General features: G+C 33.5%; 1 protein-coding gene across 1 annotated transcript in view; it reads left to right on the top strand.

Annotated features, from left to right (window-relative positions):
- LRRIQ1 (leucine rich repeats and IQ motif containing 1) overlaps positions 1-25,943 on the top strand; it is a 192,638-nt gene extending 166,695 nt beyond the window's left edge. The window contains exons 23-25 of the mRNA XM_045830587.1: positions 9,677-9,821; positions 12,109-12,169; positions 25,791-25,943. Of these exons, the coding sequence (XP_045686543.1) occupies positions 9,677-9,821; positions 12,109-12,169; positions 25,791-25,943 (359 nt within the window). The remainder of the gene's footprint in view (positions 1-9,676; positions 9,822-12,108; positions 12,170-25,790) is intronic.
- Positions 25,944-26,308: the final 365 nt, after the last annotated feature.

The following is a 26,308-nucleotide window of genomic DNA, read 5'->3' on the forward strand; positions in this document are numbered from 1 at the left end:
CTTTCAGGTAGAATTGTATGTAAGTTGAATAAAGAACACTTAAAATTGGTTAATAAGTACACTAACATCCACTTTGTAAAAGGGTATTTCTGTTATTCCATGGACACTTAAATATAGCAATTCCATAATAGTGAATATTGTGTCTGCAGATTCCATATCTTTTAAAAGATAGAATTTAACAACTGTTATTTTTCTTTGCTTTCATAAAGGACATTCATATACTCTATGTACTACCCAAGCCTTGAAACAGATGAATTTTGAAAATTAATTCAAATATCAGGGAATAGCAAGTATTTTTCATTCTAGTACTTTTTTTTAACTCTTTCAGCCACAAAATAGAGTAAAATATGTAAAGGAGTGATTAGTAATGCAGTTAGCCTTTCACCCTTATATATAGCTTTGGCTGTATTCCCAAAATCTCTGTTTTTAAATTTTTGTGCCAACAGTCCTCTTCTTTATTCATGAAGTAATTTTTCTTTAGTGATCAATTACATCTATATTTAATATATTTTAAAAGAATAGGGATGTTGCTTGTCACACACAAATGGCTCTTAGAGACTTACTGGTTTTATGCCAGTGCTGTCAACATTCCAAGAACACATTGGATTGGTTAAGGAAGAAGCCATAAACAGCCTATCAACAAGTATTTATACAAATGTTAATGAATTTAAAATTCTATTAGTGTAACATGTATGCCAAACCTCAATTTTATTTGTGCTTTATTTGTGACGTATGATGCAATAACTTCTTTTAATAAACACATACGGACCACTTATACTTTATAATGTAAATCACATTTTTAGTATTTCCAGCATAAGATACATAGAATCAACCATTTATCAAAGTTACCAAAAATATTTCCATCATATGAAGCATTTTGCTCAGCATGCAATCATGTCCTCCAAAAGCTTTTGGTAAAGAAATGAACTCATCTCCATCCATGAAACTAAGAGTATTTTATTATTATATTACTGAGAAAAGCCATTAAAGGAAAAGAAAATAGTCATGGGAAAGTTGCCATATGTATAAAAATATAAATAATTAGCTTTTTTTGTGTGCCCCAAATGACAGTTGAACTTTAATATCCTGCTGTATAAGATATGCTATATTGAAAATTTAGAAAACTGATTTATTTGAAGCATATGGGTTTAATGGACACTTATTTTGCTTTTCATGAAAAAAAGAATATTTCCATTAATTTAAAAAAAAGACTATTTCTTTTGGTGTACTTCTTTAAAGCTGAACTGCTTTACTCTAGAATTGCATACATTGTGAACATTTTATAAGTAGCTTTATATAACAGAATAGTTTTTCCTTTGTTTTTTTTTCTTAATTTGATACCTTTAGTTGTCAATTCTTTGAAACATCATTAAACCACTTATTCAGTAATAACACTCAGCAGATAACAGAAACCAACTGCACAATTCATTTCCCATGTGTCCAAATAACCAGTTTCACACTACAATGCTTTCCTAGATATAAGTTTTTCTATCACCAGGGAAACAACATTTTAAATAGTCCATCTTTTTAAAATTTGAAATGACTTTCTAAACAAGTATTTAGAAAGGAAATGAAGGCAACACTTCATTACTATAAAATCAAAAACTAATGCCACAATTGTAAAACATTTAGGAAAATTATGAAACTATACATAAAAATTATACATATATACACACTATATCAAAATACCTGTTTTATTTTGCTAACTAAGTTTTTGAGATAAAAACCAACTAGTTAAGCCCTGGCAGGCGTAGCTCAGTGGATTGAGCACCGGCTGGGAACCAAAGTGTCCCAGGTTCAATTCCCAGCTAGGGTACATGCCTGGGTTGTAGGCCATAACCCCCAGCAACCTCACATTGATGTTTCTCTCTCTCTCTCTCTATCTCCCTCCCTTCCCTCTCTAAAAATAAAAAATAAATTAAAAAAATAAAAACCAACTAGTTTAAGCATTTTGAAATATGAAAGTCAGGTTTATATTTATTAAAAATAAAATAAATCATTTCTGTTGAAGTAATTTTATACACCAAGATAAATATTTGAAATCGTGGAAACAGAAATAGTGAACAGCTTCAAATTTCTCAGTATTCTAATGTCTTATATGTTACCTTTTTTCAGACTTCTTTTGTTAAAAATAAGTTTACTTAATTTTAAACTAAAGTCAGTGTGCTATTTTACTTGTTTTTAAAGATAAAATACTTATTAAAAATGAGAGGTATTAGGTTTGTACCAGCTAAATAATAACACATTTGTTTACATGTAACAATTATTAAAACAAAGTCAATTAATATGTAGTAGGTAAATATGTAAAAAACATACATGCACACAATAAACTGCACCATTAAAAATATAAATGTACCTATTATTGATTATGTGAATATCAAAACCTAAATATTTTTATTTAAAAGGATATAATAAATAATTAAGATGCATTTCTATCTCAATTAAATAGTAATATCAGTATTTCTTAGGAAAAATGTAGTATATATACATGGAAAGGTAAGCATTGTCCTGTACTCAAGTTTTCTAGCTTGATTTCCACTAAAATGCTTTCTACAGCTTAGAAAAATAACACACATAAAAGTAAACAGACAAGGTAAACATCTTAAAATTTTAAGAAATATTTGAAAATTAGTACTCAGATATCCCAAAGTCTAAGTTCTAGAACAATGCTTAAGACGTCCTCCATAATGATGATATAACAGGTATTTAAAACATATAATGAACAGCAGGTTTCTTTGTCTTCTGAGTAGGCAATGGTGTTGTTCCTTGTTATAACAGAGCAACCATGAGTAAACTTTGCCAGGAACATTGCTTCAGTGAAGGTTTGCATGAGGCAGCATACAACAGTAAGAGAAGCTACAATGCCATGCAAAATTGCCATGTTATTGCCCATAACATTGCCCAGTGAAAAGTGTCCACTAAGTTTCTTAAAACCTGGCAGGTGAAAGAGGAATGGGAGGAAACATTCCCTGCTCAAAGAATAAAAATAAGTCACTGTCCAAGAAAAGTTGCAGCAGGAGAACCCAACAGTTAGGGATATTGTAAGTGGAGTCCAGAATCCTAATACATCCAATGTCTCCATTTGTCTTCATTCTCCAAACTCTTGGCATCTCCAAACTCTTGGCATAGGCAGAGTTACTTAGGTTTGTGGGACCTAAGTAACTCGACTGACTCCGCTGGGTGGGGGGGTGGTGAAGATGACAGGTTTCAGTGAGGCAGTCAGAGCTTGGGAAGTTGGGACATGCTTTTCTTCCCTTCTCAGGGAAATTGGTGGAGTATTTTCTGGCAGAGGACACGACACAGAAACTTTCCCCATACCCCAGCACTCCTCCATGCAGGTGATGCCGTCAGTCATCAGTTTTTACTCCAGTCTAATTCAGACTTACAGAAGTGAAGTTTCTGTTATAATAATTAAGTTAATCATGTTTAGGGATATGCCATCCTTCACAATGCACAGGTTTGCATACATGTGAAAATTCCACATTCTAGCTCTGTATTTCTCAGGGCACTGAGAGAACATTAATCAACTATAACAATTATTCCTTTTTTCACCAATAGTTATTGTGTACCATACTACTATGTATCGTTTAAATAGCTATATTCTAGCTATTTAATAGCTAGGCTATAATAGACACATTTAATAGGAAAAGTAAAATATAATGTTATACATGTTATCATGGGATCTCTATAGGATCCTTTGGAGGATATCTCTTACCTAGTTTGGATAAGGAATGTAATGTTAAAAAATTAGGGGCTTACCCCATACAATGTAATTTCTAAGCTAAGACCTGGAGATGTGAAGCAAAAATGTCATTGGTAAAATGGATAATACCAAGCATAAGGTCTCTGAGCAAAAGAGATCATTTAGAGTAATTATAATATATCTGGGTGGCAGGAACCTAATAGATGTGTTTGAAAGTATATGCAAGGCCTAGTTGTATTATGTAAAAATTTTTTAATATTAACTAAAAGCAGTGCAGAGCCAGGAGTTTAATCTATAAAGTAGCATAATTAGATTCATACTGTCAAAAGACCATTTGCCTTATGGAGATAATATATGTGGGAACAAGACCAGAACAAAAGGACCAGTGAGAGGCTGTTAAAGTAATTCAGAGGAGATAAGGTAGCCTGAATTAAAACAGGGGCCATGGAAAACAGGAGATTTGATAGATTGAAAAGAATTTAGGAGGTAAAATGTGCAGTTGGAAAGTAAGGAAGAATGATGTTTCAGTATAACACTCTAGTTTCTGAGTTGTACATTGGCAATGGTGGTAGCATGGTAGCAATTTGGAAAGGTGAGACAATACACAGGTTCAACCTTTCTACATACATGGTTTAAGTTATCTTGGATATCTAAGTGGAGAAGTTATGGATAGGTACATTTCAGAAGTTGATACAGAGATTGAAGAAGTTGAATGGATATCCTCATACAGGAAAAAGTATAGCCTAAGAATATAGCCTAAGTATAGCCTAAGAAAGCTGGAGCTAGGTTAGGACCCTCAAGAAGAATTCTGAAATTGGAAGGGATGGTGATGGAAGAGGAGCCCTTGAAGGAGACTAAGGTTAAGACAAAAGGTCAGAGAAAAACATGAAGAATATAATGAAACAAAATCTGAAGGAAATAAGCCTTTTAAGAAGGAGGGAGTGGACACAAGATATAGTATTATAGAGGAGTAAGTAGAGAAGAACATCAAACAGTTCCAAAATTTTAGCAGTATTAATGATCTCTGTGTGAACAGTTCCAGTGAAATGAATGGAGAGGAAGCCATATTGCAGTGAACTGAAGCATGAATGGCAGCAAGCCAACAGAGATAGGGCTTTGTCCCTATTGCAGGGAGTTTATCTGATTAGAAAGAAGAGAGAACAGTGGCAAAAATAAAGTCATTTTTGAGAGGTACTGGAAATATAGAAGAAAATAAAATACTGATAGCAAGGAATCCTATATTATATGGAATGCTTGGAATTCAGGAGCATAGTTGAGAGCATTGGTTTTAGGAGGGGTGTTTCTTCTACTGTGATACACAGTAGAAGATGATGTGTATCTACTGTCTATCACTGTGATACACAGTAGAAGATGATGTGTATCACAGTGATAGATGAGAAAGGTCCTTTGCATATATGTCATCACACACAGGCTTACTCATTCCTATTCAGAAAGTAAGCCTGAATAAAACGGGGCAGAGTAGGCAAGGAAAGGAGGAGCCAGATAATAGTGTGATACCCAGAAGGTGAACTAGACCAATTTCTTATTAGGTGTTGGTGCTTAAGGAATAAGGAATCAAGGTTGACTCTGGAATATCTGGTCTGGATGCCTTGGGAATTCAGGGAAAAACAGACTTAGCGGGATGATAATGGTAAAAACAAGTTGTAATTTTGAAGTTCAGCTGGATATGACAACACAAATAAGATATAGTTGGTGATACCCAGTCTTCTAGGCTGCCAACCCTGTAAGGTAATATACAATGTCTGTCTTGTTCACTACCCTCAGAAGCCAACACAGTGTCAGGCATAGAGTGGAGGTTGTGGGCTCTTAGGCACTTGTAAAATGAAGAGCAACACCATCTACAGGAGTTTCTAAAAAGTCTGAAAGGAGCACTCAAAAATCTGCTGTTTCAAAGCTCTGGAGAGAAGAGTTTTCAAAACAAAGGAAATGGTCTGTGTAGTTGAATTCAGCAAAGAGGTCAATGAAGATGAGGAATAAATGTGTCTGTTAAAGAAGACAATTTAAGGCATTCTTAGTAAAGACAATTTCAATTTCACAAAGTAAGATTGCGGTAAAGAGGCAATGGAAATTAAAGAAATAGAGACTGAGAATAGACTTAAAAAAATAACCAATATCTTTTAGTGTCAAAATCAAAATATTAGGAGATTATAGAATTTGTCTCTGAAACTTTATAGCTCATTTTATATGAGTTTACTGAATTTGAAAAGCCTATAAATTATAAGGGGGAAATGGCTTGTAGTTTAGAAAATATTTTGCAAATAGATAAATGTGTTTTCCTAGAGAAAAAAATCCCCTTTTGAAAGTAGAGTAGAAACTAAAACCAAATAATGGCCAGGGGTAAATATTTGCACCAGTGATACAGATCAAGGATCACTAATAGTCGACTGAAAGCAAAAATTAAAATATTAAGATCCTGCAAAAAATTTAGAATAAGAAATATATTTTATACTCTGTGACCTATAAATAATCTTATGAGATAATGTAAAATCTCACCAGCCATAAAGGCATGTAAATTAAGATCATATTATATAAGATTTTTGTCAAATTATCAACAGCTTTAAATACATAATATCCTACTGTTGACCAGGGGGTCAGTAGAATGAGAAACTTCATATAGTACATGGTAAATTGATGAAAGCTTTTAAAACTACTGAACAAGGTAGATTATATCAAGTTCCTCAAAATATTTATAGTTTTAGACATGTTATTTTTAATACCACCTGAACAAATAAATTAATTAAATGAGTTAATTACAAACTTATGTAATAGATTTGTACATCATAGTGTAAAACCACTAGAAGTATGTTTAGGATGAGATTTATATTACATGGAATTTACTTGTTATAGTACTAACTGAAAATTGTAAACAAAAAAACAAAGCGAAATAATTCTATGGAAAAAAAACCTGCAAGGGAACCCCTTAAAAACGTTATCCAGGGGTTGTCTTTGAATATTGAGATTTTTGGTGGATTTCCTTTTTCTTTTTCTTGTTTTTTACTTTTTACTTTTATTTATTTTCTAAATTGTCTATAGTGACATTCTATTATTTTTATAATAAAAGTTTAACAATTGGTTTAAATAAAATCACACAAATGTGTGTTTAGAAGTCAAAAAGCATATATAGATAGCAGTAATTAGGGGAGAGCAGGCATCAAAAGAAAACTTTTTTCTTTGGTTGGTAATATACGAAATTAATGAGGCAAGACCCAGAGGAGTAGGAAAGCACAGTAGCTAAAGGGTTTCACTTTCTGCAGGCAGAATGATGTTGCTCCTAAACTGAAAGATTTATTGGGCAGCCTGACTAAATACTGATAAGAATTTGTTAAGTAATCAATCCAGGTCACTATTATTTTTCCTACTCCAGATGCAAAAAGCAGGACTTCTTCTGCAAGCTTCAAAGCGTACATCTTACTTTTTTCTCTTCCAGTGAGAGAAGTGATCCTGGAATGGTTTAGCCTGAACAGAATCATTTCCTGTAGCATTTGAATTGCTGTATCTTCAAGTTCATCCAGCCAACTCCATCACTGTGTTTGCTTTGTTTCTCACACCGAGCTTATGCCAGTCTACCAATCTAAGCCTTAGGATTAAAATGGTTAATATGAATTGAACCTTTACAGTAAAATCTCTTATCTTTACTTGGGGATAGTTGTCTAAAATCTTGACTGAGTTATTATAGAGCTGAGGAAAACTTTCCAAAATGAGTACTTTAAAAAGTGAATATCATAAATATATGTCACTATTTTTATTCATTTTAAATATTTTTTAAAGATTTTATTTATTTATTTTCAGAAAAAGGGGGAGATGGGGAAACATCAATCAGTTGTCCTGTTGCTTCTTGAACTCCCCCAACTGGGGACCTGGCCTGCAACCCAGGCATGTAGCCTGACCATGAATCAAACTAGTGACTTTTTGATTTGCAGACTGGCACTCAGTCCACTGAGCCACACCAACCAGGACTGTGTTGCTATTTTTAAAAACAGGAAGACACACATAATTTTTATCTCTAACTAAAAGTATACTTGTTACGAAAGGATTCTCTGTGCAAAAAGAATAAGGGCCCAGCTGTGTGCTCTGTTCATTATGGGGGTCACTGAGTCCTCACTATTTTCTGTCACTGCACTGTTGGGTCCAACACCTGGTCTACTTAACCGAGAAAACAGATAGAAGGCTGGGACTCTGCCTGTGAAGAGACTTAATGCTATGTAGTAACTGGGTGTAGCAACACCAAATCTTCCCTGTCTTTGAGTCTTTTTTCTAGTTTCTGTGTACCTATAAAGCCATTTATCGAGACGGTGCCTGCTCATGGATTCAACAGTCAGCCCTTGTAAGTGAAGTAATTGTTCCTCCAGTATCCCAGATATAGATGGGTTGGCTTCAGCTCAGGATGCAAGTGGTGTGGTCATTTTGGAAACATAAATGTCATTAGAACTAGCATAGAGTTTAGAGAAATAAACATTCTCACTTTTAGCTTCCCAGAGAAGTTCCTCCATTATCGATTTAGATTGAAAACTAGAATTATTTCACTAACTATAACAGCAACTTTTAAGGGAAAAAAGCATGACAGATGTATTATCCTCACATATTCAGAATGACAAGTGCTAAGCTTGTGTGTGTGCATGTGTGAAAGTGTGTGAGCTCCTGCACCAAGTATTCAAAGTAAGCTTTGCACCATGCTTTATTTGTTTTCCAAACAGCTTGCAAATATAAGGTAACTTTCTATGTATGAGGATCTATGGTAAAAGAATAGTTCACATTAGTAAATTGACATTTTAAATATCAGGTTTTAAATTACAGCATTCTTGTAAATTAGATCACCATGAGTTAGTTTCAAGAGGTACATTTCTCTGGTGTACTATTTATCAAACCTACAACACTAAGTCCCAAAACATTGTGATGGCCCCAAAAATGAACCAGCCTGAAAAATCAAGTTCATGAAAGAAGGTTGTAAAATAAGAGGTCTTCAGTGTACCTCTGAAACACATGACATTGATGTAGCAGCAGTGTCTGTAAATTTTTTAAAAAATACAAATATAGCCCTGGCTGATGTGGCTTAGTGGATTGAGCACGGGCCTGAGCACCAAAAGGTCACCAGTTCAATTCCCAGGGAGTCAGGGCACATGCCTGGGTTGCAGGCTGGGTCCCCTGTTGGGGGCATGCGAGAGGCAACCAAATGATGTATCTCTCCCACATTAATGTTTTTCTCCCTCTCTTTCTCCCTCCCCCCCTCTAAAAATAAATAAATATAATCTTAAAAAAATAAAAACATATAGTATATTTTACATTTGAGTATAAGGGTTGAGTTTTTCTTTTTTAACTATTTTATTTTCTTTTACATATGTTACCTTGTGTTTTTACCTTATATAATTTCTCCTTTTCATTTTTTCCAGAACATTTTTACTATTATAGTTCCCCCTCCATCTATGAAACAGCTATTGTCACATAATAAACACATATAATCCTGATAAAAATTGTATTCCTAACTTAATATATTATCTTATACAAACAAGCTTAGTTTTATATAAAATTAAAATTCTATTTTAAGTATCTTCAATATATTTATAAATTCTGCATATGGATAAAACTGGTATAAGAACAATTGGACCTTACAATACGCCTGAAAATACATCATACTAGGCAGATATTCTTTTATACTAGAATTCTAAGTCTGCCAAAAATAATTCTTTGAATTTGTTAGCTATAAAAATAAAAATGCTTGTAAAATGTTGGTTGCGTTAAAACATTTCCTTCACTTTTCAAAATACGTGGGTTCAAAACTTCAGCAGAAGTACTCTATCTGTGAGTGACTGACATTTTGCTTACAGATGATTTAGCTTCCATGAGTTAGCGCTTCGTTTTTCCTTTCTTACAATAAAATTATTACCCTAAACTTAAATCTTTGGACAAAACTGATAACTTTAAATAAAAAATAAACTTTTCTTATTTCTTTCCCAGATAAAGAAGAGGAATTTGTCAACAAGGATACTGTGGCACATGAAAAATTAGACAGGAATAAAGAATATACACATCAGTGGCTTCCCACACAGGTTGGAGCTCCTGAAACAACTAGTGAAACAACTAGTTCCAGAAATATGAAATGGTGAGGTCATTGCCTTTAAATTAGATTTTTGTATTGTAAACATATTTTGAAAATTTAAATGTAGGTTAATTGTGCTAAAACAAACATGACTTTATAGCCAAAGGCCCACATACTATGACAGCAGGTTATAAAAATGGCCTCTTACATAGAAGATTTAATCACTCCTTATATTTTTCATTTTAAAATGTTTGAGAACTCTGTTTCTGTAATGGTTAATAACAGATGAGCTATACAAATGACTCTTCCTTATGAAGTAAAATGCATGGTATTTATTAATTGTTTATAAATATATATGTGGCAAGTTGTATGTTATTTTGTGTTATTTTTATCATTTATGTTTGACAGTTAGAATTATAATTTACCCCTGATGCTACCCCTTTACCAGTCATGTAACTAATTTTTAATGTCTTGATGCTCAGTTTCCTCTCCTGTATAGTAAGATGATAATATTTTACTATCTATCTCACTGAATAGGGATGAGCTCACAATGTTGAAGATAGTGAATGTTTTATTTAGCAATAAACAGGGTCAATTAATTTTAGTTGTATTAATGTATGTTTTAGTTTGCTAGGGCTGCCATAACAAAATACTACAGATTGTGTGGCTTAAACAGCAGAGGTTTATTTTCTCACAGTCCTGGAGATTACAAATCCCAGATCAAGGAGTCAACAAGTTTGGTTTCTTTGGAGGTGTCTCCCCTTGGCTTGCAGATGGCCCCCTGCTGAGTGTGTCCGCAGGTGATCACCCCTCATCTGTGTTGTCTGTGTTCCAAGCTCTTCTTCTTATAAGAACACCAGTCATATTGGATTAGGACCCATCCGTATGACCTCATTCCATAGGAATTACATCTTTTAAGATCCTACTTCCAAATACAGTCAAATTCTGAGGTATTGAGGGTTAGGACTTCAACATAAGAATTTTAAGAGAAAAAAATGGACCAACAACAATGTAATATAAAGCATATACATGCATAATCACTGAATCAAAGTTTTAAGGAAATAAAGCCCAGAAATAACATTTTTAACATGAATTTTCAGGACTTTCACTTTAGCTACATATGTCCCCCCCAAAATAAAAAAGTACTATTGGGAGCATTCATTAAATATATAAACTGATATGGAATGTAAATGTAGATGATACTTTGGAAATGTTTTCAGGCATTGGGGTAATAACTATTTAAATGAGTAACAAATAAAATACTATGGTTATGAGAGGTAAAACTTAATTTATGTATAAATGTATAAAAAATCAAACTTTTTAGTAATATAATACATATGAACTAAAACCTTCATATGTGCTCAGTTATATCAATGGAAGGCTTTTAAATCATGGAGAAGAAAATACAGAATAAAAATAAAATTAAAGCATTTTCAAATTTGAATTATGTCCCATTTGGTTGTGAGCATAGAAAGTAGTAATAAAGCCATCAACTTCTGTTAATTTTTATTTTAGTAAGTATTCTAATTAATGCAAGTAAAATTTGTTTTATGTTAGAATCAATCTAGTATAATTCATAAGATGAAATCCTTAGAACTATAAACAAACGTAATATGACCCATAGCTTACCATCTATATTAACTAGATACAGGTGGCCTGGTTCAGAGTTTTTAAAGCTTATAGATAATGTGAAAAATTTTTAAAAAAACAATAATTCGGGATACAGTTTAAACAAACTTACACATTCAACAACATCCCTTACTCCTAGTAAATTATATTTAAATATATGATACAACAGGCAATTGTTTATGTATTTTCTCTTTTGACATATAATATATAAAGGAATAAACAGCAATATTTTAAGAAATAATACTTTTAAGAATGGAAGTGCTTGAATAGCCAAATGTTAATGCTCTAGTTTTAAGCAGAAGTTAATTGTGAACATTAATATAATGTATTAAGCACAATAAAACTATTTTATTAATAGTAAAATTTGCTTTACTCATAAGACAAGATATGAACATAAATGTAAATATTTATATTTTTATTATTTATTAGTTGTCATTCTTGTTTCTTTCAAATTTTGTTTATTTTATGTGTTTATGTTTGGCAAAGAAGAGAAGCACTTAAGTTTTTTTTAGAAATTCAAATTTTATGTCAAGGTGAATTTAAAATGACTGTGGAAATATGTAAATTTGTTCACATTTTTGCATGTAACCTTTTTTAAGAAAACCATCACTCCCATTTTATAAATTACTAATTACTCCCAAACTTTTAATTGGACATTTCTTTTATGTTCTTTCTCTGAATTTATATAATAATGTGACTTCTGTTTTTGTCACTATTGCAGCAATCATTTTTTGCCTCAGTTAGATCCAGAGGTGCTTAATGGTGGAAGAGTTCAGCTTGTGGTAAGAAACATGTTTAAAGTTACAGAAAATGTTGTAGGCACCAGTTCTCAATAAGTGGCACTTTGAATTATATCCATGTATTAATGTAAATTATGGAATACCAAACTGTATTTATTTGGGAAACATCAAAATACTATGTACTAAAATAATATGTTTTCTCTGCTTGTAATATAATTTGAAAATATATTACTCTAAAATATGAATTCTACATGGCAGATTTAAAAATATTAACATATTATTTATTTTATTTAAAATAAAATTATTCAGGAAATTACATAATAAAATTATTTTTTAATATGTTCAGAGTAGAATATTAGAATGAAACAGTAAAGTACCCTCACAACTCAGAAAATTAAACCAGATAAAAATAAACAAGTAATTATGAACTCACCCACTGTAAATAATAAGAGTGTAAATTATCAGAGCTTTAAGAACAACCAAGTTCTAAAGTAGCATGTAAGCTCTAGTTAGCATAACTGTTTGTGCATTGCTAAAGTCAGTTGCTCTATATGCTATGAAATGGAAGCCTATGTAAGCAGAAGGAGAAGGACCAATATGGAGTCTAGAGAAATGGAATCCCAAACAAGAAATTCTCAGTGTTCCAGAAATTTCCAGAGCATAGGGTACCCTGACCAATGACAGAAGTATATGACCTCCTTGGTAGGTAAAAATAGATATATCAAGTGACCCCAACTTTATAACACCTTCCATTTATATCAACCAAATAATACTCCTTGCTCAAACTCTACATTCACCAAGAAAACTGATTATAATTTTGTTTGCCTTGTAGAATTTAATACAAGAAGATAATGTAGTTTCTAATAGAAACTAGTATTATGTTATCCAGAACAGTTGTATTCATCATTCTCATGAACAACTCATTTAAGGAGTTTTCTGACATAGGAGCAAAATTAGGACAATAGCTAAATTAATTTTATGACACTATTTATAGAGTATAAATTTGAAATAATCACTATACAAATAGTTTCTTACACTTTAATAGAGACCTCTCTGGCAGAGTGTCATGGAGATTACCATAGGAAAATCAGTACTTCCATGTCACAGTACACATCACCTACCAGCACTTTATCACATATTGTTGAGGGACTATTTGGAGCAAGAATGGGAAATACAAAAGTGCCAAGAAATGCCAGGATAAAGGAAGTAATATTACACTTAACTGTTATAGTTTTAAAAATGAATGAGAACATATTGGGTAGATTATTAATCAAAATGGTTCTATGAGATGAATGTTCTGACAGTTTTCTTTTTTCCATATACCACTATATTACACTCAGTACAAATAGACCAAAAATACATAGCAATGACAGGTGCTTTTTTTCCATATTGAATAGGTATAACTGAATACAAAAATAAGGTGAATGGTAGTAGAAAAGAAATACACATTTTGTTTTTGTGTGAGTAGAGACAGGGAAGAAATCAAGTATCTCTACACCAAAGAGATACTGGGCAAATTGAATGTCCAGAGTGGAAACCTTGTGGACTGTTGGGGAGTGAGAGCACCCACTTTGCTGGGGAACCGGACACAGGTAATTGTACAACTGGGACCAGGACATACCAAAATTTAGGGAAAACAGCCACCCTAACCTGTGTTATAAGATCCTCAAAGACAGAAAACGACAGAAAATTAGAAAACAAAAGTAATCACATTTTTATGAGAAGACAGGTGGATATGCAAGTCTATTAGAAATTCTGGAAATAAAAATTTTTGAAATAAATTCTGAACTGGACCTCGTAAAAGAGGGAATTAGTGAATTAAAAGATTACCTACAAAAGAACAATAAATTGACAGCTAACATTATGTCAGAAACAATGCATACCAAAAAGAGAAAAGAGTTATTTCTTAATATTATGGATAAATATAAACATCACCCACTTCTCTAACTTTCAGAAGTGAAGACAGAATAAAACATAATCAAATATTTAAGTGCTGGGTTTTGATAACATCTCTGTTTTCCAAATAAGATCAAAGCATATTGTGTGTCTGACAATAAGAAAGTTGGAAACAAAACATCATTTTAGTTGTTTCCAAGTATATATTAATTAGTGTTTCCTACAGAGAGAGTTAGAGTTCATATTCTTCAGGAAACATATTCTAAGATTTTGATATTTGAGTGCCGGGCATTTATTGGGGGAGGTTTTCAGGAACAACTCCTTTGAGGGATGAAAGCAGCAGGCTTGAGCAGAAAGGCTGAGCTGCAACAGAGGTACCACAGAGGTAGTATGATCTGGCAGTGGGGAAGGCCCTTTAGAGTTGTCCCAATTTGAGGAAATTGGATCAGGATTTTATGCTCCTACATCACCTCCAGAAAAGATGTGACTTGGGAAAGCCAGCTCTCTTCAGCAAAGAATATTTTCTAGAAGGGGCTGAGCTGAGAGCCACCAGGCTTCGATTTTTTCAGCAGCTGTGGGAATCTGATTCAGTTGTTACAGGTAATCTGAGTGGGGTATCATAATATTTACAATACTAAGTAAGTTTACCATTCAGGGATGCAACAACCTCGCATATAAAATGTGTCAACTGTACCCAAGTAAATCTATAAATTAAGAACAATTCCAAAAAATTACAGCTGTTGTTTTAGATACTTGAAAAAAGTCTCATTCTAAAATGTATGTGGCTGAATAAAAAGCCAAGACTGTGTAGGATAACTCTGAAAAGGTAGAGCAACTGGTGCCACCAGATGGAAAGACAGTACAAAGTTATAGTACAGCTTATGGTGCTGGCACCGGCATGGACAAATAGACCAACCGATGGATATGAATGGTGAGTTCAGAAATAGACTGAGCTGTATTGGAATGTAACATGTGATAAAGGTGGGAAGGGTCAGATTGTTAAGTAAATGGCATTCAGTAAAAATACTTTCTTAATGGCATTAAGAAAAAATAAGGCCTTTTTAGAGAGCATACACACCCTTCACAACAAATGGAATTCAGAAGGATGAAGACTCAAATGTGAAAAATAAAGCTATGTAGCTGATCAAATAAAAAAGAATATCATTGCAACTTAGCAGTGAGGAAATACTTTTTTTTTTTGCCTTCTGAAACTACTTTTTACTGTTAAAGCAACATTCTTGGATACATGTAACAATGTGAAATTGTCTAATTGTTCAGGCTGGTTGTGTGGCCTTGTCACCAGTTTGACTGTGTAGTAGTTTTAGAGGATGTAACTTTTCTGGTTAGTGTCTTAGGTAATAAGTTAGAATACTGACACCTAATCCTAATTAGCCATGGACACAAAGACTTTTAACCTATAAATTGTTGCGCGTGGGTCACCGGCCAGCAGTGACCACGGAATGCTGTGGATGGCTCGACGATAAACACGCGAGAAAAAACGACACATGCACAGAGACAGACTAGTTTCTGTGGGAAAGTAGGGACGGAATGGCCACCCCCCCTAGTGGGGAGCGCGCCAATTTACAGTCCATACCTGCTTTTATTGGGCTCATTCTGCATAATTCAGGTAAAGTACAGTACTCATTAGGGGGAAGTAAGGAACCATAGAAAACAAAGAACTTTGCCGGTCTATTGAGTCGGGGGTCAAAGAGCTGTAAGACTGAGGAACAAAATAACTTCCTCCTAAGACCCTTCTCATTCAACTGAGAGCATTCTAAACAAAGAAGGTTTCACAGTAATTTACATGTTCTTTCTTAGGCCTGATCACCCCGGGGAATCCGCACTTCTCAGTACCGAGCTGCACCACCCTGTCATTGTGTCAGGCTTAGGTGGAGCAAGGGAACTAAGGTAACTGGGAGACAAGGAGGTTTTTTACCAGAGGCTGAGAACTCAGGCTATGTCAAAGCCAAGGAGCGAGGGTCCATCACCCCCTTTTGCTGCAGCCCCCCCAAGTCCTTCTTTTGGGGGGCCTCCCAAAGTGATCGTGCCTGGCTTAGGTCGTTCTCCCCGTGGGGAATCTTACCCGTCTTTGGCTAACCGACCAAGCTTTTTAGGGTTCAGTCATGAATAAAGCAGCAGAAACAGCATTCCTGCCAGGAAGATAAGCTTTTGTCTCCTTGCTGGCTTACGGTTCCAAGGGTGTTCCCTTAGCCTTAGCCTAGGCGGGGGTTTCAGCTTCTGATACCAGTCAGGGTGGTTCCCAACAATAAATAAATATGAATAAGCTGATGTGACTATAGACTAACTTTGGTTAATCAATGAGGATATTTCTATTGAATTTAAGGTCACTGAAGCTAATTTTCAATAAAAGTCATTTACTTCAATAAAAAACATGAATTGGAAAAAAATGATAAAAACATAATTGATATAAACAGATTTAACAGTAAATTACTATAATTCAATGTTTGTTATTAAATCTGTCTTTAGACACATTGCAGCTTGGTTTTGCTTATGTGTGTGTCCACAGTTAATTAGCTATTCTTATAATATCTCTATAATCAGTTCATTGGGAATCTTATCCACCCCACTATTATAACTGAGAAAATAAAAATATTATAAATTATAGGAAATTGAGAAGCCAAAGAACTTATATGTACAGTCCATGGACATAAACTAAGGAGGGGTGTGCACTAGAGAAAGCAGGTGTGCAGGGGAGAGGGGGATAAAAGGTAGAAAAAGAATGAGACAACTGCAATAGCATAATCATAAAATATACTTAAAAAATAGTACAAATTTCCCTGGCTGATGTGGCTCAGTAGATTGACTGACTGTCAGCCTGTGAACCAAAGGGTTGCCAGTTTGATTTCCAGTCAGGGCACATGCCTGGGTGGCAGGCGAGGTCCCTAGTGGGAGGCACATGAGAGGCGACCACACAATGATGTTTCTCTGCCTCTCTTTCTTCCTTCCTTCCCCTCTCTCTAAAAATAAATAATAAATAAAATAAATAAAATAAAAATTATATGGAAAAAATTATTGTGTTAAATATTTCTTCCTATGAAAGATTTTCTAGGAAAGGTTAACAGACTCTAGACAGGACAAACTATTTTCAGTGCTAAAAACTAACACTATCTTAATATCTAAATACAAAAGAATTTCTGCTAATGAACAATATAAAGTCAGGTAACCCAATGAAAAGGAAATAGAAATACAACAGAAAAAGAATATACATAGACAGTTCACAGAGATGATACTTAATGCATAAATGTATATAAATAGATGCTCAGTTATATGACCGAAGTATAAAATTAAAACTAAGAAGTTGTATTACTATAGTAGTTATAGTAATGGTTAATAAGCACATTAATTTAAATTAGAATATTGGATAACAAAACATGCTGTAAACAATGTAGAAACACATGTATGGCTGGTGAAAAAGAGAAGCTGGTAGAATCATTCAGAAAGAAATCTGTGAGTAGTTATTAAAAGAGTCCTTCATATACCCTATTATTGGAGGGAGTATATATATATAATTTTACATATATAATATATAATCTACATAACTTTATTTTTATAAAGATTTTATTTATTTATTTTTAGAGAGAGGGGAAGGAAGGGTGAGAAGGAAACATCAATGTGTGGTCGCCTCTCACACGCCCTGCTACTGGGGATCTTTTTTTTTTTTTTTCAGTTCACAGGCCAGCACTCAATCCACTAAGCCACACCAGCCAGGGACATAATTTTACATATATAATATATAACTACATATAAATAAACTAGAAAATTTTATTTAAAATATTCTTTTTACCTCAATGTTAAAAATGTAAATATTTAAGGAAAAATGTTAACATTAAGGTATACAAGACCCCTACAGTAACTACCAAACATTGCCTTAAAAAAATCAAAGAGATACGCCATTTTCATGAGTAGGAAGACTCAAATTATAAGATGTTATTAATGGATAAAAAAGCCTTGGTACATTTACACAATGGAATACTATGCAGCCATAAAAAGAAGGACCTCTTACCTTTTACTATGGTGTGGATCAGTCTGGAGATCATTATGCTGAATGAATTAATCCAGCTGGAAAAAGACAAATACCATGTGATCTCACTTAAATGTGGAATCTAATGAACAAAATAAACTGGTGAACAAAATAGAAACAGAGGCATGGATACATACGACAGAATGACCATTCTCAGTGAGAGGCAGGTGGAGGGGGGCACTGAATAAAAGAAGGTGAAGGGATTAGCTAAAGAACATATACGCATAACCCATAGACACAGACCACAGTGTGCTGATGGCCAGAAGGTATGGGAGATGGGGGCTGAGTGGAGGTAGGCAAAGGGGAGGAAAATGGGGACATCTGTAATAGTGTCAACAATAAAAAATTATGTCAATTCTCTAGAAGTGGTCTACAAATTCAGTATACTTCTGTAATGCTTTTTAGTAGAAATGGACAAATTTTAAAATGTACATACAAATGCAAGGGGCCCAGAATAGTCTATGTAATCTTGAAAAAAGTAGTAAAAAGACTCATACTACCTGATTAAAAAACTGCTGTATAGCCCTAGTAATCAAAAATGTGTATTATGTGCATAAAGATAGAAAAATCAATCAGTGGAAAAAGAATAGAGTCCAGAAAAATACCACACTTATAAGATTAATTTATTTTTCTTAAAAGTATCAAAGCAATTAAAAGAGGAAAAGAATAATTTTGTAAATAAATATTATTGTACAATTGGATATGTACAAGGAAAAAAGTGAATCTTAATTTCTACTTAACATCATATTTGAGAATGAATTTGATATGAATTATGAGCCAAAATGCAAAAGATAGAAAATTGTACTGCAACAAATTTAAATAAAATTTTTAAAAAGCTAAAATTCTAAAACCTCTCAAAGAAAGCATAATAAGATATTTTCATAAATCTGCTGTTAGCAAAAAAGTTTTAGGTGGAAAAGAAAATCATAAATCAAAAAATAAAAGTAGGGCCCTGGCTGGCGTAGCTCAGTGGATTGAGCGCGGGCTGTGAACCGAAGTGTCGCAGGTTCGATTCCCAGTCAGGGTACATTCCTGGGTTGCAGGCCATAACCCCCAGCAACCACACATTGATGTTTCTCCCTCTCTCTCTCTATCTCCCTCCCTTCTCTCTCTAAAAATAAATAAATAAGAACTTTTAAAAAATAGTTTAAAAAAATAAAAATATAAATTGCACTTCATGAAATTTAAAAGTATTTGCACTTAGAAAGGCTCACTCAAAATGAAAAGAAATAAAGAGTCAAACCACATCCTGGAGGAAAAATTCCCTCTCTCTCTCTCCCTCTTCCACTTCTCTCCTCCTTCCTCTCTCCCCTAATCCTCCTCGTGCAAAGAATCCCTCCCCAACATGTAATACATCTAACAAAGAACTTGTATCCATACTATGTTTTTTAAATTTCTAAAACCAATAATATAAAGACAAACACCCAAAGTCATTAAAAAATCAAAAAATATTTGAAACATCACAAAGGAAGATATTTGAATGGTTAATAAACATACTAATTTAAATTAAAACAGTAATGACTGGCATATTTCTCTTAGCATACTGTCTCCAGGAGATACATGGTAATGGAAAAATACAATAAAATAATTAACAAAATAAAATAGAAATGAGATACTACTACATCACACTAGAATGGTTAAAATTTAAAAGCTAGAAAACACAAATGTGGACAAAGATATGAAACAACTAGAATTCTCACACATTACAGGTATAGTGAAAAATGATAAGACCATTTTGAAAAATAGGCCGTTTTATATCAAATTATACATACTTCTATCCTATGATCCATTAATTCTACTTCTGGACATTTATCCAAGGGCAATGAAAACAAATGCCCCCATGAAGACCTGTTGGAAAATCACATAGCACCTGTATTGATAAAGGCCATAAAATGCAAACAACCTAAATATTTATAACAGAAGAATGGATAAACTGTGGTATACTCTTACAATGACATACCTACTCAGAATTGAAAAGGAAGTAACTGAGGACACACACAGCAACATAGGTGAATATCAGAAACAATACAGTGAATGAAAGAAGCAGATACAGAAAAGTACATACTTTAAGATCAGAGAAAACTAAGCTGTGCAATGGTGAAAAAAAACAGAACAGTAGTACAGTAGTCATTTCTGAAGGTAAATTACTGGAAGGAGGCACAAAGGAACTATTTGATAATCGTTATTAGTCAAGGTTCACCAGAGAAACAGAACTAATAGGATCTGTATCTCTCTCTCTTTTTCTCCATAGATAGATAGATATAGATATATATGTATTTTATATATATATATATAATTTTCTCTTTATATGTGTATATGTATATGTATGTATATATGTATGTGTATATATATATATATATACAGGACCTTAGAATAGCCAATCCAATCTTAAAAAAGAACAAGACTTATACTATCCAATTTCAAGACCCTTGGATTCAGAATGGAACTTACATCATTCAGCTCCTTAGTCTATTTATCCACCCAGCTAGAGAGACAATTCATCTACCTATTATTTACTAAAACATATTTGGCTCATTTGATTATGAAGGCTAAGTCCCATGATCTGCTGTCTGCAAGCTAGAGACCGAAGAGAACCTCATGGTATAGTTGCAGTCTTAGTCCAAGGGCCTAGGAACAAAAAGAACCAATGGTGCACATTCCAGTGGTAAGACAGAAGACCTATGTCCCAGCATCTTCGGTCAAGCAGAGAGAATGAATTCTCCCCTTTTCTGCCTTTTTATTTTATGCAGTCCCTTAGTGGATTAGGTGTTACCACCCACATTGGGAAGACCAATCTGGTTACCTCTGATTCACATGCTACTATCCAGAAACACCTTCTCAGACAAACTCAGAAATAATGTTCCACTGAAGACATCCAAGTACCCTGTAGCCCAGTCAGGCTACCACATAAAATTAATTGTCACCACAGTTATCTGTAATAAGCAACTGAAATGAAGTGGAGGTGTGCAAAGGGGGGGAATGCGGGACCCCTATAGTAGTGTCAACAACAACAACAAAAGAAAGCACTGTGTACCTGTTAAAATATGACATGGTGGAATAATAAAGTACATTTGAAAAAAAAATGAGCAAAGAAATTTAACTTCACCAAAGAGAACATTCAAATAGAAACAGTACATGAAAAGATTTTAAATATCATTAATCACTAGGGTAATTATGAAAGCCACTATATTATACCACAATACAGCTATTATGGTGGTTAGAATACCCTGGAAATACCAAGTGCTGATGAATGTGTGGAGCAATTGGATCTCTCCCACATTGCTACTGAGAGTGGCATAGCCACTGGAAAAAATTTGCCAATGTCTTATTAGGGTAAATATATACTTATGACTCAACAATTCTGCTCTTGAGTGGTTTTCTGGGAAAAATGAACTTATGTTTAACTAAAAACCTATATAAATGTTCATAGGAGTTTTATCTGTAATAGCCAAACATTGGAAACAACCCAAATCTTTTTCAGTGAGTGAAAGTATAACCAAATGGTGGTACATACAAACAACAGATATATGACGTCTGTCTGGAAAAAGTCCAGCCCCTGTTAATATAATGAAATAGTTCACACCACATCAGTGTCACCTGGCAGCCAAGGAGAGTGGACTGGAATTTGCATGTGTGAACAATGATGACTTCACTGTACTAGTCAGTTGGGGAAGTAGATGCCATTGGTTGAGCATGTGTACTGTGTGGCCATCACACTCAAAATTACTGAGTAGAGCAACAAATCTGCATCAAATTTTGCATTAAACTTGAACATTCCTCCACAGAGACTATTCACATGATTCAGAAGGCCACAGTTATGGGCAGCTGGTGATTGATATCCTCATCACAACAATGTGCCCACTCATGCATTACATCTCATACAGAGATTTTTGGTGAAATATCAAATCACCCAGGTGACTCAGCTCCCCTGCAGCCCAGATTTGGTGCCCTATGACTTCTGGCTTTTTCCCAAAACTAAAATCACCTTTGAAAGGGAAGAGATTTCAGACCATCAATGAGATTCAGGAAAATACAACAGGGCAGCTGATGGCAATTCGGAGAATTGTGTGAGATCCCAAGGTGCCTACTTTGAAAGGAACTGAGCTGTCATTGTTCTGTGTACAATGTTTCTTGTGTCTTGTATCTTCTTCATCAAATGTCTCTATTTTTCATATTATATGCCTGGATAACTTCTGGAAAGATGTTGTACAATAGAAATAAATAAAAAGCAACAAACAACAAACTCTTGATACACACAAAGACTGATGGATCTAAAGAGCATTATGCTGAGTAAAAAAAAATCTCAAAAGGTTACATAAATAACATCCTCAAAAACATGTAACTACAGTGATGGAGAACATATTCGTGGTTACCATTGATTAGGTTGGGGGAGGGTATGACTACAGGGATTTCTTGGAGAAGACGGAGCAGTCCTGTACCTTCATCGCAGTGTAGTTATATACATTTATGCATGCAATAACATGTCACAGATGTAGAGCCAAACCAAGAAAGTTTTTACGTATGAAAATTGATGAAGTCTTAAGAAGATGTGTGGTTTAGTAAGGGTATTGCACTTATATAAATTTCTTGGATTTAATTATCACATTTTGGTTATATTTTTATGGGGGCATGCTGGGTGGAGGGTATATAGGGAATTCTCCCTAGCAGTTTTTACAATTTCTATGGGAATTTTAACTTACTTAAAAATAAATTTTATATTATTGAAATTCATGTCTAAGATTTGTGCATTTCATTGCATGTAAATTATAGCTTTATAAAACATTTAAAGTGTCTTCCCTGCCCTCAAATGTTGTATAAAAGGCCTCTGCCTTATATAAGAACAGGGGTTTCTGGAATGATAAATGGAAGGGTATGCATACTTCAGCTTTCTGCAACCAAAGATAAAAATTGTTTTAAATCATTCATATATCTAGAAACATAATTTTTGAATAATTATATGTAGAAATATTACAAGACAACTTATAAGTAAACTTTATAATGTTTTATCTCTCTTTTTAAAAAATACCTGGATAATAATTAAATAAGTATTTATTTTTATATGTGCTGTTCAGTATGTCTTAACTTCTAAAAATATAAAATTTTAGAATTAAATATTTAATAAAATGGAAAGCTTTTTAAAAATATGAAGAAAGAGGAACTCCTTGTTTTTTTTATAAATAAGAGAGTCTCTGGTTTTTTTTTTAAGATTTTACTTATATTTTTTTTTAGAGCGAGGGGAAGGGAGGGAGAGAAAAATGAATGTGTGGTTGCCTCTCACACTCCCCCTACTGGGGACCTGGCCCACAACCCAGGCTTGTGCCCTGACTGGGAATCGAACCATCAACCCTTTGGTTCTCAGAGCAGTGCTCGATCCACTGAGCCACATCAGTCAGGGCAGAGATTCTCTATTTTTAACTAAGTTGCCTAGGTTGGAGGTGAATCATAATCCAGATGGTTAAAAGTCATGTTCCAAAATCTATATTCCTCATTTTATTGTGAACATATAGAGAAAATGTGTCACAAACCTTGTAAATGGGGCTACAAATGTAACCTGTTCAGAAAATAAAAACCAAAAATAATTTTGCAAAATTACTATTTAATAAATATTTTATTGAATTGCACATAGAAAATTATGGCCTGAGATTAACTTAATACTGTATTATAACCACATAAAATGTTTAATATTATAGTATTTCAGAATTAAATACACATTTTATAGAATAAGTTTTAAAAGCAGGAGCAGTTTGAGTTTTTAAGTATATCCATTTTGCATGCCATAGAAGAAGAGATGTATTTTATTTATGCCTTTTATTTCTAAACAGTAATGGGAGGAATGATATTCAATTTGAAAACCAATGTTTTCAAAAACAGAATCTGAATATTAATGCATATGTGTCTGTGTCAGATGCACTAAGGGATTCTGATAAAATTTCTAGGTTTGTACTTAAGCTGCTAGGTGGCGCCATTATGAAAACATGTATTCCTGTTAAATCTCACTTTTAAATTTGTATCCCTCTTATCATCTGACTTAATTAATAACTGACATTGTTTTCTATCTCAAAAGAAGCACTCTTTTGTGTGTAAATGGCTTAGATGATAAAGAGATTTTTGGAAGGCATGTATTCACAAATATTTTCTTGACATGTAGATATTGTCTTAATTGGGGGAATGGATTTCTACTTTCTATTTGGGCATACTTAATTTATATCATAAAATTGAAGCAAATAGATCCTGGTTTTAAAACCTTGAGGCTTATAATTAAAGCCTCCTTAGCCAACAGGCAAGATGCCTAAGCATTTAGCATCTTTTTCCATGTTTGGTAACCGGTCTCACCAAAACTATGGTATTGCTATGATATTTCCCTCTTATTCCTGACTCTTTCTTTCTTAATCTTAGTATTAATGAAGCTGTTCTAATGGGAATATTAGACACACACTCTGTTGTACTAGATGAAGTAAAATTCAGAAAGAATGTGTAACACCTTTTATACTAATCACAAGTGTAAATTGGAAGCCCGTTGTTCCTTATTTCATTTTAAACAGTTTTCTACTGAAGTTTTTTTGACAATGCAATTTTGTCACCTTTTGTATCACCTAGCCAGGTACAAGAAAAAGTGACTGACATTATAGAATGGTTTCTATTCTGAGTTCAGCAACAGCAAAATTGCTTGTTTAACAATGAGAAGTTCGTGTATGTAAGGGGAGAAGTGGGAAGGGATGTAAAGCAGAAAGGCAAACATCTAAATTTGAAAGAGGATGATCTTTAGATGCTAGTTTCATGAGTTTTTCTACCTCATCACATAGGGACAGCTTTTTAACCACAGTGATGATTTTATGGCTTTACTTGGCTTTACTTAATTTTTTTCTCATATCAAACATTAAAGACAGTGCTTTCTCACAGGATTTCAAACATACTGTGGTTTGGGTTAAATCCCAGCTACACTGAAGCTGCTTTGCTTTCCATACTGCATTTCCCCCAACTTCATGGCTGAATCCTGATAAATCTTTACCTAATGATATTAGACTTTCTATAAAACAATATTTTATAGGAAAGAATCTATTCTTTCACTATTAAGTTCACTCTAAAATAGCAGTAAGTGTTCAGATGGTAATTTGAGATTAAATAGATTGTCTAATTCTTATGTCCTTACTAGATTTTGAAATTTCAATATATTTACCATTACTTCCAAATTAGACTTAATGCGTAGCATTTTTACATTAATAATTGTTGTAATAAGAAGGTAGAGGCCTTTTCTGACTTTACAGTATACAAACATGATATGAAAGACATTTCAGGGAATTTTACTGAGAAAAAATAATACTTATAAGTGTGAAATATAAATATTGCAGAAAATAATCCCATATGACATTTCTAACATTCAATTAAGAATTAAATAATACTCTTGGTAAATAAGTGATGTTAAACTGTGTAAAGTTTCATCAGTTGCCTTTAAGATTGATTTTCATCAAAATTACTGTACTAAAATGTTTTCTTTTGTTGTACAGACTCAAATAGCAAACCTCAATTTTAAGATCGGCTCTTATTTGCGAAAAATGCTTTGACATAGTGCATCGTGCTGCCGAGGCGGCAGTGAAGGGTTGTGGTGTCGTTTTGAGGAAGGTTGTTTGACAGAGCCTGTTTGTTTATTTGGGGTAATGTGAGCTGCATTCAGAAAATGCCATATTTTGTTTCATGATTGTATACATTCTCTCCCATTGCTCCCAGGCAAGACTTGTAAGCAGAGAAGACATGGATTTAGACTTTTTTTCCATGACCAGTGGAAATGCTTTGTCTGTGAAGAGAGAGAAAAAAAGTCAGGCACACAGACACTCAGCGGGATCTTCAAGTAAGTTGTGGTTTCCTTCAGAATTAATTTAGAAATCACAAATGAATTGATGGAACCTAATGCCAACAAGAATTCTTTTACATATAGGGGGTAAATGCCAGCAACCAGAACTGCCCAAAATGTGTATTTGAATATTTTCTTTCCTTAAATGTCTTCTTTTGATATAAGTGAAATTAAATTATATCTAAAATTAACAGCACAGCTATTTTAATTATATTCTGTGACTCAGTGGTCTACTATCCCACCCCCTGATGGATCATATTGAATTCTTTGATCATTTACTTCTAAAAGAATTTTTTAGGCTAATTGTAAAAAGTTGGATATATATATCAAAGTAGCATATTTTGAACTTCTGTCATTGATTTAATAGATGTTTAGATAAAGTTAATTTTTAAAG

Source organism: Phyllostomus hastatus, unplaced genomic scaffold, assembly GCF_019186645.2.
Source record: "Phyllostomus hastatus isolate PE091 unplaced genomic scaffold, TTU_PhHast_1.1 phas_contig_152, whole genome shotgun sequence".
In the NCBI taxonomy this organism is placed as follows: Eukaryota; Metazoa; Chordata; class Mammalia; order Chiroptera; family Phyllostomidae; genus Phyllostomus; species Phyllostomus hastatus.